General features: G+C 35.8%; 2 protein-coding genes across 3 annotated transcripts; both read right to left on the bottom strand.

Moving 5' to 3' along the window:
- Positions 1-4,145: 4,145 nt before the first annotated feature.
- Positions 4,146-5,994, bottom strand: GA20OX2 (gibberellin 20 oxidase 2). The gene is made up of 3 exons (XM_086234869.1): positions 5,300-5,994; positions 4,881-5,202; positions 4,146-4,803 (listed from the first exon to the last, which is right to left on the bottom strand). The coding sequence occupies exons 1-3, from the start codon at positions 5,866-5,868 to the stop codon at positions 4,540-4,542; spliced, it is 1,155 nt and encodes a 384-aa protein (XP_086090995.1). The 5' UTR covers positions 5,869-5,994; the 3' UTR covers positions 4,146-4,539.
- Positions 5,995-13,641: 7,647 nt separating this feature from the next.
- On the bottom strand, positions 13,642-19,113 carry LOC147289510 (phosphoglucomutase). Of its 2 annotated transcripts, XM_086235490.1 has the most exons (22): positions 18,752-19,112; positions 18,591-18,656; positions 18,449-18,493; positions 18,272-18,364; positions 18,114-18,166; positions 17,868-17,919; positions 17,689-17,757; positions 17,503-17,571; positions 17,058-17,180; positions 16,921-16,970; positions 16,639-16,717; positions 16,482-16,546; positions 16,336-16,403; positions 15,967-16,085; positions 15,794-15,868; positions 15,562-15,677; positions 14,888-15,029; positions 14,629-14,710; positions 14,512-14,558; positions 14,357-14,434; positions 14,134-14,239; positions 13,642-14,047 (listed from the first exon to the last, which is right to left on the bottom strand). In XM_086235490.1, exons 1-22 carry the CDS (start codon positions 18,962-18,964, stop codon positions 13,980-13,982), a joined length of 1,878 nt encoding a protein of 625 aa, XP_086091616.1. In that variant the 5' UTR covers positions 18,965-19,112; the 3' UTR covers positions 13,642-13,979. The 2 variants fall into 2 exon arrangements, with proteins under 2 accessions (XP_086091616.1, XP_086091617.1); XM_086235491.1 differs by lacking the exon at positions 18,272-18,364 and having other exon boundaries at positions 18,752-19,113.
- Between the last annotated feature and the right edge of the window lie 1,239 nt (positions 19,114-20,352).

The raw sequence follows: 20,352 nt of genomic DNA, 5'->3' as shown, positions 1-20,352 counted from the left end.
TATCCAGGTTTATCTTTTGCAGAATTCTCATATTTGCATCTACTGATCTAATTGTTGGATGCATTTAGAAGCACCCATTTTTTATTGATAAATTAGAAAGGAAAGTTTGTTGTTTTCCACAAGATTTCTGTTTAGATCGAGTAAAATTCTGGCTCAAGTTTGGGAGGTGATGAGCCTGTAGTTGGCCCAGCCATGCATCCAACGAACGATTAAGATAGTCCGTTGTAGGCTTGTCCAATTGCATGAGAAGCCCACTGATTTATAATTTTAGTGGACACGTACGTAATTAATGTAAAAGTTATATAACAAAAGATAAACTAAAAGCATTTATCGTGGGCTTTCCTAATGTCAAAAAAAAAAAAAAACTTTTCACTCCCAAGTGCCAAGTAATGAAAACTGAACTCGAATCATGTAATTATAAGTTTCTAAAAACAAAAGAAAAAAAAGGAAGGGGAAAGGGATATGTAGTACGTACGAGCGCGGTAGGCACCTAAGCATGCAGACAAAAGCCATGCAAATGATAACAAATTAATGTTCATATAAAAAATGCCCCAGATGGTTTGCATTTGCTATATTTAATTGGGTTCGACCTAATAACTAATATATGTTTTCCTTATTAATCCACATGTCATTGTAATATGACAAGGTAACAGTGTGCTATTTGTAAAGTACAAAAGTTGTAAAAGCTAAATCTTGACAATGAGTCGACTCCTCCAACCATATCTCTTCTTTCAAACTAATTAGTAAGAAGGGTTGAAAGCTTGATATTCATATATGACGGTATCTCTACATGTATGGACGTGTAGATATGGACTTAATTAAGTCGTTTTTATGCACTCAACTCCAACCATGCGACGAAAAGTACAAACAAAACTAGCTAGGTCACATAACAAAAGCACCAAACCTCATTTTCAATTTAGGGTTACGTGGCAAAGTCTAATCCTACCATTTACATACTAATTAAGAATATTAGTATATACACCAACTGAATAAAATAGTATAAATAAAAATCTTAATCTATACTATTGTATTAGAAGAAAAATGAGAAGGGATCTCTTCACTCACATGCATATATATATTCACAGGTAAATACAATATGTCACGTTAAGCGCGCTACCTCATTTTATATATATATATATAGAGAGAGAGTTAACAATGTTGTTTTTATTAATCGATACGATTTTTTCTTTTTTGCCAGCATGTAGATATATTTACCTAAGTTTTCAATGTGATGATGTTTCAATACAATATTCTTTATAAAATATTTTCAGCTTTATAATCATCACTCTTAAAAAAAAGAATGAAAACTTTTTATACATCTACAAAGAAGTAAAAGAAAATTAAGAAATATATATAATAAAGAGAAATTAAAGATAAATCTCTCACACATACATGCATGTATAGAAGTGTGGTACATATATTATTGTAATTACCTCTAATTTTATATATAGAGACGATGGAGAAGATAAGAAATTTGAGGGGCGGGGGGGTGCGTATACGTAAGAGGGGGCTTCTTCGTCGTCTTCCCAATCCCAATCCCCATCGATATCGATTTCAATGTTGCATGCTCATTTCATTGTGTTTGTATCACACATTCACACATGGACACACTTTATACGTACATCATATTTCTGAAGGAAAAGACAAGAAAAGAGAAGAAATAAGATTTTGTGCTGATTGATTAAAGCGTTGGACATCCTGGCACGTAATTGTAAACAGTATCCTCTTCAATCTCCATGTAAAATATATTTATATCACTTAATTAATTATTGGACAGAAACGACGTAGTACCCCAACTCGATCTGACATGCCTTAATTTGTCGCCAAGTGCTTCATATCCATCAAAAGCGCAAAGCTTGACCAAATTAACATTTGAGAGCGGTGAGCCAATCTTGCTATTCAATATTATCATGGATTCATGATTTTGATCTCGGATCACTTCCTATTCTTCCTCTACATACATATTGTTAATTTTACTTTTATCTGTTCAAAAAGTATTGTTGCTTGTCGCACATGATGAAAATGACACGAGACAATATATTATAAAATGGACTAGCCCTAGAGCTCTATAAGATAGAGATATTATCTTTTTAATTTCTTTACGGGAGTGTATTATATTATATATTTGCTGGTTAACCTAATTTTCTCTTTCTTTTTATTTTTATTTTTTAAAAATTTTATTTACTTCTTGATTATTTGGTATGATAATGACAAAATTACCAATAGAAAAAAGAAGTTTTGCCATTCCAAATTGAAATTAAACAAGGGGAATGAATGTTATTCGAGTTTTTTAATGCACTCCTTACATTTCGTATAAGAGTATACGAGGGAGTTAGCTCTTCTATATGTTTATACTTGACTTATAATTTTAGTCATGTATTTATTATATATTCAATGATAAGGGAACAAAAAATGATTAAAATGCGTCTCTAATTTTGATTTTATCTAATGTAAAAAATATATATAGATATATTTATGGTACGGTTATAACTCATTAGGGAAGGGTACGTGAGAGAAGGAGAAGACAAAAAAATGTACAGATAGATAGATAGTGAGAAGGTAGGGGGGGTGGGGGTAAGGGGCAGGTGGGTATCCATGAGAGAAATCCTAAGAATTGTCGTTTAATGAAAGGGATGGAATAGTTGTGTGTTTTGTACACAAGATGTTTGTTTTTGAGAGTTGAGTTGGATTAGAAATGTACAAGTGGTGGTGGTGGCAGAAGCCAGAACAAACTACAGATGGTTTCCACGTGATGCGGGCCTTTTGGAAGCGAGACGGGAATGGGACTGTCAATGTCCTTACCTCTGGCGGCTGTGCACTGCCCTTCGATCTCTGCCTCTCCACCCAAACACCCTTTTTTCTTTTTAATGTTTATGCTACAAGCCTACAAACTACATCATCAATCTCATCAAACCAAATAAAATTAATCCTTCTCACATCATGTTACTATTTTAATTACTCGTGGCGGTATTTATTCTCCATACATGTTTCTGCTTTCTTACATGTACAATAATACTTGCAAGAGTTTTCTTATATTTTTTTTGGTTACAAAGGGAGGCCAAGGAAAGAGGCCTAGAGGGGGGAGGGGGGGATCGAAACCCGGTGAGGTGGGGGGCAGCACAACTGCTTGGCCAACTGCAAGAGTTTTCTTATATTTTGATAACAAAATTCAAAGACAATTTGTTTTAGTTTACTAATTAATCACTGTCATTCATGAGATGGTCATTTGCAAATTCAAAGTGAAAATAGTCAAGATAAGGAGAGGCTCTAGATCCTTTTATATATTCTTAATAAATTAGTCATTAATTATCAAACTATCAGTTATAAAATTGTGCTGAATATCTTACTAAAACTACTTAAACTTTTCTAGTTAATTAACAAAGGTACTAATTTGGTTAAACGAGGTGAAATACAGCTATTTTTATTTGAGTTTAAAAACGTTATCATAATCAAAGCATGCAATTATAAGAATTTTTACATGCTGTACAGCCTCATTTACTTTGACCAGCTATGGTATTTTCAACCTTGTTAGAAGTTAGAACAATAATAATTTTTGTCTTAAGAAATAATTAATAGAACAATGAACTTCTAGTCATGTGGGGTCAGACGTACCACCCCTCCCTAAATTTCAAAATTGCTGTATTAATGTTTATAATATCATCGGAAGAATGTTGCAGCATTTAAGGACAAACACCACGACAATTGTAGCAAGTATTCCTCTGCATTCTATATTGCACAATCCTCCAAATCTCCAGGTATAAAAAAATACAAGAATAAATCCAAGACCAAAATAATTAAACAAAGTTTCTTGCAGATGAGTACACAACAAAAGAAAGCTCTGTCAATCCTCCATGGATTCTAGCATCCTATTACTCTGAATCATCCATTAGGTGGGCCACTTCTTTCATTGGATTTTTCTGTTGGTTTTTCACTTTTTAACCCAACCCACGTAGGTTGAAGAGCTTTCAATTCAAAGAAATGTATTAGTTGGTTCCACCACTAATCATGGATTAATTAGGAGCATTTATAAACTGATATGCATGATGGACGGCTATGATCAAATTGATCATCAAATTAAGTTGCTGAGAGAGAGAGAGAGAGAGAGAGAGAGAGAGAGAGAGAGAGAGAGAGAGAGGAGGTAATGCTATAGACAACCTTTCTACATAAATTATGATTAACACAAGTAAAATACAAAAACAGAGTGAGTCCAGCTCTTAATTTATTAGTTCTACTAGCTTATGTCACCTTTTGTCTTGCTTTTTGTTGGTCACTAAGAAACTAGCTAGCTAATTAACAGAGCCGGAAACAGTAGGAAAAAATATGGCTTTTCCTCTAACTTTGCCTTTGTCTCAATTCCATCATTTTCTAGTTTTCAACTCTTAGCGAAAACTCCCAGGCCTACCACCTCCATTCATGTCCTTGGAATTGGATCGATCATATCATGTCATTTTCTTAGTTTGGCAGGAAAGAAAAGATGACCCATAATTAATAACCAGCAGGCCAGGCCAGGTTCGATCTGTTTTTGGTAATTTGGATCGATCAGTTGGTTTTCTGTTGAAGCCAGTTTGAGAACACTTGGAGGGTCTTCATGTCTGCTCTGTAGTGGTTCTGTGTGAACTCAAGCAACATCCTCCATGTGAAATCCGGGTATATTCTCGGGTACAAACTATCCACCAACCCGCTTGGTGGCCTCACCACCCTATCATCTCTCGGACACAAGAAGAATGCAAGAGACTTCCTCGGAGTTTGGCTGTTCACCACTGCCCGGTGCAAGCAGCTCTTAAACCTCCCATTTGAAAGAGCCTGAAATCAAACAAAATTAATTAAAAAAATTACAAACCCATTTGAAATTTCAGAGTGAGTGTTGAGTAATCAATTACCATGAAGGTGTCACCAATGTTAACAACAAAGGCATTTAAGTTTGGGCTAATGGAGCACCATTGTTCGTCCACAAACACTTGGAGGCCACCCACTTGGTCTTGGTGAAGAATGGTTAGAGATGTTGGGTCACAATGAGGCCCAGTGCCTAAAGTCTGCTCAGGTTTCTGGCAGGGAGGGTAGTAATTGAGCCTCATTATGGAATCATTGTCTTCGAAAAATTCCTTGAAATGGGCTCTGTCCACACCAAGACTCATTCCCAAGAGCTCCATGATCCCCATAGAAAGCATGCTCATAGCCTCGCCATAATCTTGGTACACCCTCCTAATCAACAGCACATAACTTAATTAAGTTCCAGATATTCATGTAAGAAACCCCAAATGATGAAATGATGGAAATGTTTAACATTAATTGTACATACCCGAATTGGTCGAAATCTTGTCCCATGATGGTGGTAAAGTAATCTCGGACAATATTGGACGAATTGATTTTGTCGGCGGAGTAGCGAAAAGAGAGTGTCTCTTTCCAAGGGAGTTTGGAAGAGAACCTGCCAGTGAAGCTACTGGCATAACCGCAGTGCTCCCCAACTTTCCTCTGAGCCCTCTGTTTCTCGGACAGGGGAAGTCCAAAGAAGTCGTCCATGTAGCGGTGTGCATCTGATATTAGTTTCTGGTCGACTCCGTGGTTCACCACCAAAAAGAAGCCGTGCTTTTCGCAAGCCTCGCCGACTAGTTTCGAGGCTTTGGTGGTGGCTTCTGCGTCGCCTGAGAGGAAGCCCCCCAAGTCTATGAGTGGGACTTGGAGCTCAGGACTGTTTTTGCAGGGCTTTTCGTCGTCGGGCCATATGAACTGGCTTGGTATGTCGGATTGGTAGCGAAGCACCGAGGCATCGAAAACTAATGGTTTCTGGTTCTGGTCATCTTCTTCTTTGTGTTGTTGTTGGGCCATGGATTGCATGTTTGTGTTTGTGATCATGCACTCAACTGCCATTTCATTAACAAAATGTATGACTATGGGACTCAGAGGACTCTGTTTGATATTGGAGAGCTTAGAGAGAGAGACACAGAGAGAGAGGGACTGAAATAAGTTTGAGAAGTCTGATGAAAGAAAAGCCAAGGCCGCTCTTATTGGGTGGATGAGTGAACAAACATTGGAATCTTTTATAGCTAGCTCTTGCGCTTCTCTCCCCCTCGTTCGAATTATATCTTTTGCAGAAAAGGACCTCTTAAAATAGGTGAATTGCAGGGCAGGGACCCTTCAATGGGAAAAAATTGGGGAATGGAACCCTCTTCGAATGGAGTTATTGTCTTTATTGTTGTTGCCAGAAAGCGTTTCCCAATGGTATTTGGCATTTCCTTCTGGGAGGAAAATTGCTAGTGTCACCCACTAAATCGTGCAAACTACTAGACCAGCAATTTTGATTTGTGTGCTTGTGTGTGTATATATGTTGTAATAAATTATTATGTAATATGTATAACCATTTTCAGTGCCTAAGGTCCACTCGGACATGAGAGAGCACCAAACCCTCTTTAATGGGTCTTTAGGAGTTACATAAATTGAGTAGTTGAAGAATGAATGAATTTTTATACGTTGCCCTTACATATGACTCCTTTTCTCACATATACATGTGAGTTAATTAAAAACATAATTTTCTTCCATTTCTCTTGTCAAAGTAGCTTAAAATTAGTAAAAGTAGCAAAGGGGAAGAGAAACAGAGGGGGGAAAACAGAGTGACTTGTGTTGTGTAGTGGCTATAATGGCTAGAATACATGAGGGTAGTTAAGGAAGAAACAAAGAAATATTAATTTCATCTGTTGGAATCACAAGGTTGTATCTTAGATGGCAGGCAGAGGATTAGAGAGAAAGGAGGTTGGCGCATTGCATGTCTAGGATCTATCAGCCATGGAAGAAGGTAGGGGATTGTATGTTTAGGATCTGTCAGCCATGGAAGTAGGTAGAGGTTTGCGTGTCTTCAATTTGTCAAGCCATGGAAGTAGCTAGGGACTTGCATGTCACTCCTCACTAGGATGTGGCAGAGGAACAAAATGACAGAGACTAACAAGTTACAGGGGCTTTGCAATTTGCAATTTGCATGTCATGGAAATGACCGACTACAATAACCAAAGGCATGCAAATGCCAAATGGTGTGGCCTATCAGTCACATCTGTACTCTGTAGGGGTCTAATTCTGTGACAGATATCACCACTCCTACCACCTCACTCACTCATATGATTTTTAAGGGATTTTGGTAATGAACATCAAGCAGAAAAGAAAGGGTAAATGGTGTACTTGCAGAATATGGTGTACTTGCATGGAATAGATTTTAATGGTCAAGAACAAAATTGCCTTCTACTTTAGACATAATTACTGAATAAGCTAGCATGACAAGAGACATATAGTATTGGTTCATGAGCATTTGTATTATTTGCTGTATAATATTGGACAGCAGAATCGACATGCATATAATTAATTACAAAGAAATAGCTGTTTACAATTTACAAGAGGCCAATATGCCTGTCTGAGAATTTAAACCAAAACTATAAAATGCCTGTTGGAAATTCCCCATTTAGCTATCAAACGACTTCGGCTTGTGCAAAAGTGCAAAAATTAATAGAAATGCCATTTTATTATTATTATTATTTTTTTTTTTTGGTATATATGCCATTTTATTTGAATTTAGTAAGAGAGGTCGTTTTGGTCCGTGAAGCACACGACATGGCGTTTTGAGCATGGCAAACAGGCAAATGCCTCCTCGTTTTGACCGCGGCGACTGGCGAGGGAGAACGCAAGACCATTTGTCGTCTTATACATCAGTATAAAAAATGATTATAGTTGGAGATTAAAATCAAATAAATAATATTTTCAAAGGTAATATATGAAAAAATGAAAAGGAAAAAACAAAGCTTCTTACTCTGTAGAGTGTGAAATTTATGAGATGAATAAATTCAAGGATTAATTCCTCAATTTCTATAAAGTTAGCACATATAGAAGCAATCTCACTAGTGGATTCATACAATCTCACTAATGGATTCATACAATTTTATATTCTATTTGTTCAATAAAGGTTTAGATTTGTTTTCTCAAATTTGACATGTCTTTTACCTTATCAAATCTCACTTAAATTCAGCAAACATATACTTATTTTAAAACTATGCATTTATTCTTTACAATCATATAAAGATAATTCAAATTGAAATTCTAAAACTCAAGATAATTGACCTCAAAGTAGAGTACCCGAAACTGCTAATTTTTCAAACTTCACCCAATCTCAATTTTCTTAGATTCTAATACTTCAAATTTGTTTTTATGACTAAGAAATGATGAAATATAACTTATACTTCAATTATAATTGAAGAAAACACAACTCAAAGGATTTAAAGTCACAAATTTGGATCTTTATTGAACAAATGAAACAATTAATGCACCAAAACAGAACTTAAAAAAGATCGTGAACCAAAATTGAACTAAGTATAAAATAAGTTGACCAAATCTGTAATTTTCTCTTATTAAAAATTCGGAAATACACTATGAAATTATAATATTACACCAATGTGTGGTATCTTCTCCTCTTGAAGAGGAATCGAATTTGACCCCTTTCACTTTTGAAATGAAAAAAAGCTATTGACCGTTTTGTGAGTGAGTAATTGTGGGGTAGACAATAATTCCATTGTTTAACAAAAGTTAAATATTAATTAATTAATTAATTAATTGGGAAGTTCAGGCGTTTAACACTTGAACAATAGCTTGCCACGATTCTCTTTTTTTTTTTTCCCACATTCCAAACACCCAAAAAAGATATCTAAAAATCCCACAAATGTTTCATTGGGTGGGTACAGGAGTGGCAATCACGGTCAAAGTGATTGAGGCACAGGAGTGGCATATATGGTGGTGGGTTTGAAACACTGTCATGCATATATATAAGGACAGCCTTATTAGTTGGTACCAAAACAATCCTTAGAATTTTGATTGGATTCTAAACCATAAGTAGAAAATGAGTGCCATATATATCGTCGACAACATATATACGATCAATGCCTTTCATTATCCACTAAAAGATTTAAGATGGGTCTCTTCGTGCCCCATATATATGTGCCATCATCAGACATCTGTTGGTGGGACCTTTTTTGGATTTGGGTTTATAAGAAAAATATATGGGTGCAGTACAATCCCAAATTCCCAGTTGATTATAAATCAAGAACATTTCAGAGTGGATGAGGTTGGTTTAATAGAAATGGCCCAGAAGGACATCATTTGCAGCAAAATTGTCAAACTCGAACTGGTCTCAATCACATAGTATTCTCATTTCTGTTCTGTAATTGATCACCATAGAATAAAAAACCCCAAAATTATACTAAAATTTTGTATTTTTTGGTGTTGGTTATAGTGTGTGTATTTTCTTGAAAAGAAAGAAAGGAGTAGTGTACTGCATTTGTCATACACTTGCAACAAGAAGGAGACGCTCCAACGTATCATACAAAAGAAAGGACAAAAGTCATGTGTCAAGAGAAAATGTGATCGTTTGGTTTCTATTCATCTTTATTCTCTGTTTTACCTTTTGTAAAATGTATGTGGCAAGAAAGCGTATAACCACAAACATGAGTATATTGGCTTTCTAGGTGATATCCATTTCTACAGATTTAGGTTAAGAAAATGCCAAAATTTGTTGGTTATTTAGGTTTTAATTTTCACATTTTAGACATTGCGATTTTTACACTTTAAAATCATAAATCCATAATGACAAAGTACTACCAAAAAATGACATCTCATTCTAATGTGAGAAATCTCACACCTACTCTTTGTATATGTATATTATACATACAAGAACGATCTAAAACATACCATTATGCAAATTAATACACGAATTATATTATTCATTTAAACTCAACACACAATGTATCTTATAATTAAAATTGTTTATTTTTTAGGTGTTATTTCAAAAATCATCTATATATATTTATACTCCTCACTATTTTAACATATATGACAAATATAATTTAAATACTTAGTTGGAACAAATAATAATTTAAGTACTTAATTAAAACGAGACTTAAACTTCAGATATCAAAATTTTAAAAAACCCTTTAATATATATGATCCGTCGTGAACGACAATTAATTGATAAAAAAAATATATATCATTCGAAGACCGTGCTTATTAATTGTCGGCATTATATCACTCTACATGGTTCTAGTAAGTGGGGCATAGTCCCAAGACTATAAATTAATTGCTGAAATCATATCTATGTCATAAACATCTGCCACATCAAAGGCCCTCCTCCTCCTTTGGACTTTTGTTTTTGCAACCATGCCCTGATACACATACAAACATAATAACATGTACCAACGTTTGCCCAAATACGACACTGTACACTGAGAGATCTTGCCCTACCATTCAGTCTATTCTTTCCCTAAATAACAATTTTTATTTCATCCCAAACCATATAAATCTGGCTGCGAGTCCATGGTAGTCACATTCATGTAAAACATATACACGTGGGCAAATTAAAGAACATGCAACGCATGTTCTTGTCTATAATAATGATTTGCATTATTCAAAACGCTATAAGTTTGTAACTATATGTACATAAGAATATGTTGGTCCCCTGAACTTGATCGAAACTTGAAAGCAAACCGATCGAAGCCTTTCTCCCTATCATTATGCGTTAGATTTCGTAAAATAGACACAAAAAATATAAACCCTCATTACATAAAAATTTTACTTAAAAAAAGAAAAAAAAAAGACTTAAAAGAGAGTAACTTACTAGCAAAGGCAATAAATGGAAGGAGTTGCTACTTTTTCACTTGTTATATAAATTATTTGGAAACCCAAATGGTTTAATTGGCGACATGTTTAGTCCAATAAAAATGTAATCATAACTGCAGAAAATAGGGGCCCTTAGCCTGTTAGCCAGCACGTTTACTTTGTGATCGAGTATATAAGGCTCCTAAAATTCTAATAAAATAATTGATTTTGATGATTGTGAGTATACTCCTGCAGGGGCAGGCATTTTTTTTAATTATTTTTTGTTCAAAAGTGAATGGAAGTGTGTGTTGGAGCACTGAAATGGCATCACATCCTTCAGTAACAAATATACATTATATGCTGTGTTTACCTTGTTTGTCAACAGTTGACTAGCATGTAGTCTATCCCCATTAAAAGCTCTATTTTATGGATTAATTATTTGATAAGTGGGAAAGGCCAAGGCTAATCAAATGTACGGATTTGCCAAATTACATTGCAGCTAGCATAACAAAAGGTCAGAAGTGTCTTGGACAAAGATGATCAACAAGGGAATTAAGGGATGGTGGTGGAAATTTTCTTCCTCTTTCTTTCTTTTGCTTTTGGTATGATGTTTCCAACCAATGTGTCAATCACTGAATGACATCCTCGAAGAAGCTAAACAACATGTTTAAAAGCAAACTTAAGAAATAGTAAGACCATTTTCAAACCCAAAATAATACTACAGATCGACAAATCATTGATGAATTTATATAAATAATATTCTCTGTTTGACCATTTTCATGCTGCAATTCAATCCCACCATATACCATGTCCTTTAACCACCCATTTACTCTTTTATCTTCATCTTTTAGTTTTCTTTTTTATTAGATTACCACTATTCGATCGTGAGAAGTGGCTTTCTTTAATTCATTGTCTGTGTAATTGGGGATCACACTAACAGTGGATTAAAGTGTTGCAGCACCATAATTCAGCAAAGCTTAACAATCATACTGCTCCTACTAAACTAAACTTGGTAATATAGGTGATCATGAATTCTACTATGACATATATTGAAGATATTGGTATTCATCAGTGTGTTACTGCAGATTTTTTGTGAGGAAAGAGGTCAAACATTTGAGGTTGAGCTGAACCAAACATCACATCCCAAATCGCTCACTAGAGGACAGAAGACACAGTAGGTGGAAAATAGAGAGAGGGAGAGACATGAAGGTCCATGAGTGAGGCAACTAACATGATGGTGGAGTTATCACAATGTCATGCAGATATAAAGTGGGGCAAATGAGTTCTCTTGAAGAGCAAATCCCATGAAACTGATAGACCCAACAAGGTTGGATCTATTGACAACTATACTTTAAGAGTCACAATTAGGACAAACACAGTTCCACCCTCTTACTATCCCACTAAAAGCTGGTTTGCTTTTCTCATTGTCTGTACCATTATTTGCTGGTGGGTCTGCTTGGGGATTTAGATCATATTGGAAATGGGGGGCAAAGACAATCTGAAGCTGATTTTGGTTTTGGACTTTTGAATGAGAGAAAAGCCGGCTTGTTTGGCTTGCTCGAGGTCAAGGCTATTGAATTATGATATTTAGGCTTCAACCTAAATAATTAAGCAGGACATCTTTTTCTTTTTGGCCATTAAGCAGGCCATCTTTAAAAACTAGACATGGGAGCTTTTTCAAAAAACTTTGAATCAAAGCAAGAACTACATACAGTCCTTCTCTAAAGAGGATGTCCGCATTTTTCAAAATTTGCGGATGTCGACACAGTACCGATATAGGGTCGACAGTGTGTTAACACCAAATTTCAGAACTTGCTACAGCACATCATCTGTGTCGACACACTGTCTACCCCATGTCAGCACTATATCGACATTCGTAAATTTTGAAAAATGCGGACATCCGCTTTAGAGAAAATTCTTCTCCTATTGGCTATAGCCATCCCTGGGTCCAATAAATACAACAACAAAAGAACAAAGGGGACCCAATTCCTGTCATTCTTGGTTCCTGCTATTACCTCACCCAAATGCACATTCAGCCAATCTTCTTCAAGAAACTGATCTAATAAAGAAAGTTGATCATATCTCTAAATGAACAGTTAACATATGTACAATTGCATAGAATGGATTGGATAGTGGGAAAAAAACCATCATTTTGCATTGGTTGGCATCATTATAAGAAAGAGCCAGTAGTAAAATGTAGAAGCAACAAGAAAAATGTCACATCCTCCTATTCCCTATTCACTAGCTAGCTTGAAAGTGAAAGTCGAGTTTTGGTTGGTACTAGTACTAGGACAGAAGAACAAAAATCCCATGTGGAGTGCGTACTTGCTGTGCCATTATGTCACTTTGAGAGAACTGTAGGAGGTACCATAAGACTAGTCTAGTCTTTTTTCTCATTATGTATAGTCCAATCAGGAATTGTGAGGATGGTGGTCTTAGCTTGCTTTAGTTTTGTGGAGTCAGCTCCCATATAAGGGGGTTGGGGTGCTGCTATTGGATGTTTCATATCATGGACATCCGATCACAAGTACATGTCCACCTGATCATGCATCCAAAGGGGACGACCATGGTGACACGTTGGGGTCTCTGTACCGCCAGTGGCTACTAGGTTGCACCCTGCTCCTTTTCAGAGCCTCTAGTATACTACTCACTAAAGCCACTCAGGGATTGTACTCATATAGGATTGCTAATTTGATCTTTATGTAATGTCCAGCCAGAGATAATTGTCCTTGTTTTTGAGTTTTGTTTGGTGACTCTTTTGCACAAATGTGTTTGTCCAGTTACAGTTACTCTTTCTAAATGCCACATCATTTTATGAATTTTTTTGAATAATCTCTCTTACCGGGTACAAAGCCCTAAGGTAAACTCTGGATAGCTTGTCATGAATGTTCATTAAGGTTGGTTATAATACCTTTTCCAATTTTTTGTCCACAATTTTTCATGACCAAAAGGTTCAATGTTTCCCAATTAAATATGGAATTCAAACTATTTCAACCCTGACCAAAGAAATAAATAAAGTAGTGGCATTGGCAATTTTTTTTGACCTTGTATAGCTTGGAAACTACAGGGTCGCTCAACCTTATTGAGAAATTGTGTTGTGTCTTGTGTGTATACTGTCTACCTTAGGAGTTGAGTATTGCATTCAGGTGCTTAGAGTTTGGAGCAACAATGAAATGGCATCACCTCTTCAACCGAGGATTCGATATCTTTATTATTCATATACTAAACATATTTATACAAGGATCGGACCTTATTTCCCTAGACAGCCAGATTACTTACCGTACACCAAAACTGAACAGGTGGAATATGCCTCATAACTCACTGCTTCCGGCATAACTTAGGTTCGTGCGGTTTTGCTTTTATGTGATGACTGTGGGCTTCTCTCTTCCAGTGAACTCCTTCAGCTTCGATTCAGATAATGCCAAATCTAAAGCATAACAAAGAAAAAAGGAAAGAATAAGTAATAACTTTGAGAGGCTTTGTTATAGAAATAAGTTATAACAGTAAACTAACCTATTAATGGTTTTAGTGCCTTTTGGGCATCCACATCATGTTTAGAGACATCTGGTTCATACTGTTCAATGTAAATTCGAACAGTTGCTCCTGCTGAACCGGTTCCCTGTATATATGAATTTAAAAGTTACTTCCATTGCAACAGTTTGCGTAGAAGATCAATCTCCAAGATTAAAGGATAAATAAGGCACAATAAAAAATTTAAAGAAAGAGAGTTTATTACTGATAAACGATATATGATCCTCGATCCATCTGTAAAAACAAACCGAACACCTTGCTTTGATGCCACACTTCCATCAACCTGCACAATTGTATGAGATTGAGTTTGAACATGTTGATTCAGGAAACTTTATCCAAATGTATGATAATGGAACTTACAGGATCAGTGTACGTGAAGTCATCGGCAAGTTGGAGAGCATAATTTCCTGTGGCATGATAATTCTCAGCATCCAAAGGTCATGATAGCCATTAAGAGAATTAGAGGTACAAACTTACCATACTTTTCACCGGGCTTGCTCCTAGAGATCAATTCTCTAAGATGATCCATCATTTTGTTGGCACCTGCAGACTCACATTCCTGGATAAAGACAACAGTAATAAAAAAATTGCACCTATCCCAATGAAAATACAAGTTAATCTGGTCAGGAGAGTCACAATTCCAAAACTGAAACTGACTTAAATACTGTACAAAACTGAAACTGACTTAAATACTGTAATTGTGCAAGCATGTTTAAAATGCAGCTAGGATACTTACTTCATAGTCATATCGAGAAAAGAAATTTCTTCCGTAGGTTGCCCAGTGTTCCTTCACAACATCTGCAACAGAGACCAACTTCTGCCCAACTTTTTTGTCTTTGTTCCGATACGCAATGATTGAAAGCCACGCTAAAACAGCCCTGTCATTTGTAAATACTTGAGTCATTTCACACTGGAACTGACAATTGACTGTGATAGAAAGGGGGAGAAAATGTTGAGCAACGAAAATAAATCTTTGAAATGTTTGGTAAGCCCAAAGAACCTCAAAAACTAGTTCTAGAATCAGAGATTGGAGCAACAGACGTCTCATGAGTAAAATAACAATACAGAAAAGAATAGTATGGTGTCAGTGACAATTTTGTAGGACTATAACCAAAGCAAGATAACAAGTCTGCAAAGTAGTTTTAATAGAAGCAACTAGAATAACTAGATTAAAAAGAGGACCTATATCTGGGCAGAACTATAATATTACTATACATATATGCAATTTTGATGAGGCTGTTTCACTTGAAAAAAACTGCAAGAAATCACCTTATGGAACAAAAAAATTCAAGAAGCAAAAGTTAAGCAGACAATTACAGCTTTTGTCAATAAGCAACAATAGGAGAAATCTTAATGTAGGCAAAGTGAGCACCACAGTGATCACCCTAAAATAAAGATTTAGACAAATACCATATGCCATCCTTCTCGCGGATGTGATCAGAACCTGTTCCAAAACTCTCTTCCCCACAAATAGATAACTTCCCAGCATCCATAAGATTCCCAAAGAACTTCCAACCAGTGGGAACCTAAGCCCAAGAAGATACATCATATGTTAGTAGAGGTGCATCATGTAGAAATAAAACACTGCTCCAAGCACACTATCAGTCTATGCTTTTATCACAATAGTCAAAGAGAGCTAAACCTCAAAGAAAGGAAGCTTCAATTTTTCAGCAACACGATCAAGTGCACCACTTGTTGGCATGGATCGAGCTAATCCCTAGAAAATTTTAAGGAAAGAAAAAGAGTCATTTCCTGTTGTTCTACAACAAAAATGCACAGCAGATACATAAGAAGCAGGAAACAGAGGTGCATGACCTTGGGGCCACTCCTGAAATATGGAATAGCTTCTTGAGCATTGGCTGCAATAATTGCAACAGAGTCTGAAGGAGTAACAAAAAAGCCTCTACCAAGAATCATGTTTCTATCGCCATCCCCTAATAAAAAATGAATTTTTTTTGTTATTCAACAAAATGATATGTCCACTGCAGCTTGTAGAAAACAACAATAAAAAAGACTTGTATAAGCCCTGAATTCAGCAGTAGCACTTCCATGCTTTTTCATTTTCTCTTATTATCCATGCACAATTAAGTTTACAACATTAAAGAATATACGACATATAATGTTAAAGCTCTTTAGTCATAAAACCATTAACACAGATTCCGCCTCCTTAGTCATCTAACATACCATCACTTGCAGCTCCAAAGTCAGGTCCATTTTCACTATACAGAAGGTTGACCAAATCCTTAGCATATCTATTTGACAACATAAGTCAAAATTAGAAATGCCCTGATATAATAACAAGTTAGCATCAATTTAAGTATCACTCTTACGTAAGATTCGGATCTGGGTGACCATGCCCAAAATCCTCGAGAGGCACTCCGTTTGAAATTGAATCCTACATGACATACCTAACATCTCGTCAGAAAAAAACAGATCATATATAGATTACTATAATCACATTCAAGTTGTCCTATTTGTTGAACATACCAGAGTGGCTCCCAGCTTATCCACAAAGATGGGTTTCGCATAAGCACCAGTAACAGCATGCATGGCATCAAATACAAACCTGGAAAGTTCCAGTCAATTAGAAATAGTTTAAAATCATAAATTTACCCTCTACCCTATGGGAAATTTTACATTCAAGCATGGCATGAACTGTAAGGAAGAAATTCGTCATTTAAACAAATTACTGCTTAAAAACATGGTTACACACCCAAATAAACTAGCAGACTGTAAATATCCTTCTTGGTAGAGAGAAAATTAATATACCTAAAGTCTAACTGTAGAAGACTTTTGATAAGCTTGAAATCAAATACACTCTGCACAAAATCCCATACAATTAGTGGTATCCAAACTGGATTAATTGTCATTTCAAAATTCTAAAGATGCAAGATTTTGTTTCCTACCTCCATTAGTTCCAAGTAGTCAGAAACTGGATCTACAACTTCAACACTGAAGTTTCCATACTTTACAACTCCAAGAGAAGATAGGTCAACATCAGCAATATCTGCCATCTTTATTTCAGAGATCTGCATTGTACTTATACGATTCAAACTTAAACCAAATAGAAAAGCATATAGGTAAAATCACTCGGTCAACTTGTTTTTCCAAAATAATTATTCATTTTGAATACTGGAGCTTTTACTGTGTGAATTTCACATTTGACATCTCGTTGAGACAAGTTATAAGGGTTTTTATTGGGTGAGTTATAAGGGTATAATATACATATTTATATAGAAAGAAAAACTCCCGAAGAAGATATGAAATCAAGAAACAAACTAACCATACTTAACAATTACAACTAACAGGATAGAAAATGTAGCAAATATACATATAGAACCAGATACTTACAGAAAGTGTGTTTCCGTAAATCTTGTCAGTGATGGTCTCAGGTGCTGGTTGACCACTACTGTAATTAAACTGGAAGTGAACATAACTGTTGAGTCAGACATCATCAAGTAGTGAATTTCCAAGTCAAATGACATTGTTGGGTAATGAACTAACATTCTATTCACAGACACAACTACAGAAACTCACCTTAATACCCCAATCATAATCAGGTCCACCAGGATTATGGCTTGCGCTCATTATAAAACCACCATTGGCCTATAAAATTTATTGATTAATTATGAAGAAGAAAACAAAGCAAATAAGTACAATATTACATGATGTGCCAAGATGCTGAAATACAGAAAAATCAAGCACCACTAGCTTGCCTTCCTCTTTCGGATTACAGCAGAAACAGCTGGGGTTGACAAAATTCCATCCCTGCAATAACAAAAAGTCATCATTAACTCATATAACTGAGGCATGAATATGTTGCCTGGGAAAAAAAATAAAAAGAATCAAAAGATGGCATTGTATGCAAGAGATTAAAAAGTTATCACATCAGTATTATTCACACATAATTAAAACAACTATAGGCACGACCTCTTGAAATGTCAACCTAACAAGATACTTACTTGCCAACCAAAACTTTCCCAACACCATTCCCTGCGGCAATTTTGATAATAATCTGCATTACAGATCCACAAAGGTGCTCATAAACATGGAAATGGGGACTGAAAGTAAAAGCAAACAGCACAAGTTTAATGCAGCATTTGGAACATAAAAATAAGACCTGTGCAGCTTCGCGGTTAAAGTAACGACCATCACCTCCTAACACCAATAGCCCATTCTTATAATCCTCCGGCGGCAATGAATTAAATAATGCCTAAACTACAGAAAATTCTAAATCACGTTCACAACCACAATGCATTAAACACCGACCACCGTAAATGAGTGTGAGTATTCAAACCTGGATCCAATTGGCAAGGTAATTTTCTTGAGTAAAAACTTTCACCTGCAAAACAAGTATACAATCGGGGAAAACAAGTAAATACAATTTTCAATTTTTCCTAACCAAAAAATAAACGCAACAGTGGGAGATAGATAGATACCTTCTTGCGGAGACCACTGGTTCCAGTCTTCTGGCCTTCAATCGGTTTAGTGGGAACCGATTTAATCTGAAATAAAAAGAAAACGATTGGTGATCGGTTCAATCAACCCAGAATTCAAAACGTACAACACAGGCATTGATATATTTAAGAGAGGGAGAGACCTTGATGCCCTTTGAATCAGGGACGGTTGTTGGAGAAGAGGAGGAGGAGGAGGAAGTGGCTTTAATGGTGAGGGAATGCACGGTCCTGAGAGGTGAGGAGGAGAGGAGAGAAAAAGACGGGTTTGGAGGAGTGAGAATGGCATTGGATGATGATGGTAATTGGGGTCTGAAGGTGGTGGAAAGAAGGTTGTGTAATTTGAGAGGTAGTGCCATTGTTGAGTAGCTTGAGTTGCACAGAGAGAGAGAGAGAGAGTGAGAGATATGAAGAAGTTGGGGAAGATCTAGTCACTAGTCAGCAACGTGCCTGATGTGTACGACTACGAGTGTTGGGGAAATCCGTGGTTGCCACATGTACGTTGCGTAACACTTATCTTCGGTTTTATGTCATCATGTGAAGGTGTGTGAACTGCTGGGAAATTTTTTTGGGATATTTCTTACTTTTATAATTTTTCGTAAAGTAGGTCAAGGTATCAAATGTGGCATTTTAATTTTTAATTATATTCCAAGATTTGTCTGTTTGTCTGTTTGATATTTCTTCTTCTTCTTTTTTGGATTGAAGAAGGCCCAAAACACAACTAAACACAAATGGCCCAAAGCAACGGCCCAAGTCCAATCTATAGGAAGCCAAGCCATGAGAAATTGAGAAGAGCTCTCTTTGTTTTATCTTTACCCAAAGAGGTACTCAGCTCTGCCAACTGCCAAGAAGACTGGAAAAAGCTAACATGCCGACACAAATAAGTTTTTTTTAATCCTTGGATCCGATGGCTTCACCTTTATCTATGTCATCGTTTTCAGCAAGACTACAACAAAGACCAATAAAGAGAAGGTGCATGAAACATCGTGAACTATATATATATATATACAGGCTCCTTCTGTTGAGATATACTTCAACTTATTTATGTTGAGGTATACCATGTTGGGGCCCACACGAGTCCTTTTGTGTCGATCCGAACCGTTCAATTTTTACATCTCCATAGATAGATCATCCTTGCAAAAAATTAGCCAAATCGAAAATCATTTGCCTATCTAACTTTGATCAAATAAATGGACGAACCAAATATTTTCGATGAAACCGTCCATTTGTTTTATCAAAGTTAGATAGGCAAATGATTTCCGATTTGGCTAATTTTTTGCAAAGATGATCTATCAATGAAGATGATCCTTGCGAACGGTTCGGATCGACACAAAAGGACTCGTGTAGGCCCCAACAAGGTCATACCTCAACATAAATAAGTTGAGGTATACCTCAACAGAAGGAGCCTGTATATATATATATATATATTTATTAGTTATATTGGAAAAAATCAAACATTGAACCATGGATAAAAATATCTACAAAATGTCGAGATATTTGTAATTTTATTTATCAATATTTAAATAGGTTATAACCGATATTTTTACGATATCGGTATATTTCAAAAAAATATCAGTATATGTCAAAAAAATATCAGTATATGTCTACAAAATTTTGATATATATCGGCATAATATAGGAATATGTTGACAAAATATCATTATATGTCGACAAAATATCGGTATTATCGGTATATGTTGGCAGAATTGTATAAAAAATTTCAAAATTTGGGAAGGAAAAGAGAAATA

Source organism: Dryas octopetala, chromosome 3, assembly GCF_963921425.1.
Source record: "Dryas octopetala chromosome 3, drDryOcto1.1, whole genome shotgun sequence".
NCBI classification, from domain to species: domain Eukaryota; kingdom Viridiplantae; phylum Streptophyta; class Magnoliopsida; order Rosales; family Rosaceae; genus Dryas; species Dryas octopetala.
The sequence above is the reverse complement of the archived record's forward strand: the minus strand, read 5'-3'. Positions and strand labels throughout refer to the sequence as shown.

Excerpts from the sequence above, each read along its gene's own strand:
- GA20OX2 (XM_086234869.1), bottom strand. The coding sequence starts at position 5,868 with ATGGCAGTTGAGTGCATGATCACAAACACAAACATGCAATCCATGGCC. Across the intron at positions 5,203-5,299 it reads CAAGATTTCGACCAATTCGG|GAGGGTGTACCAAGATTATG; the intron begins GTATGTACAATT and ends GCTGTTGATTAG. Across the intron at positions 4,804-4,880 it reads ACATTGGTGACACCTTCATG|GCTCTTTCAAATGGGAGGTT; the intron begins GTAATTGATTAC and ends GTTTGATTTCAG.
- LOC147289510 (XM_086235490.1), bottom strand. The coding sequence starts at position 18,964 with ATGGCACTACCTCTCAAATTACACAACCTTCTTTCCACCACCTTCAGA. Across the intron at positions 16,404-16,481 it reads CACCCAGATCCGAATCTTAC|ATATGCTAAGGATTTGGTCA; the intron begins GTAAGAGTGATA and ends GTTGTCAAATAG. Across the intron at positions 15,869-15,966 it reads ATTTCAGGAGTGGCCCCAAG|GGATTAGCTCGATCCATGCC; the intron begins GTCATGCACCTC and ends AAAATTTTCTAG.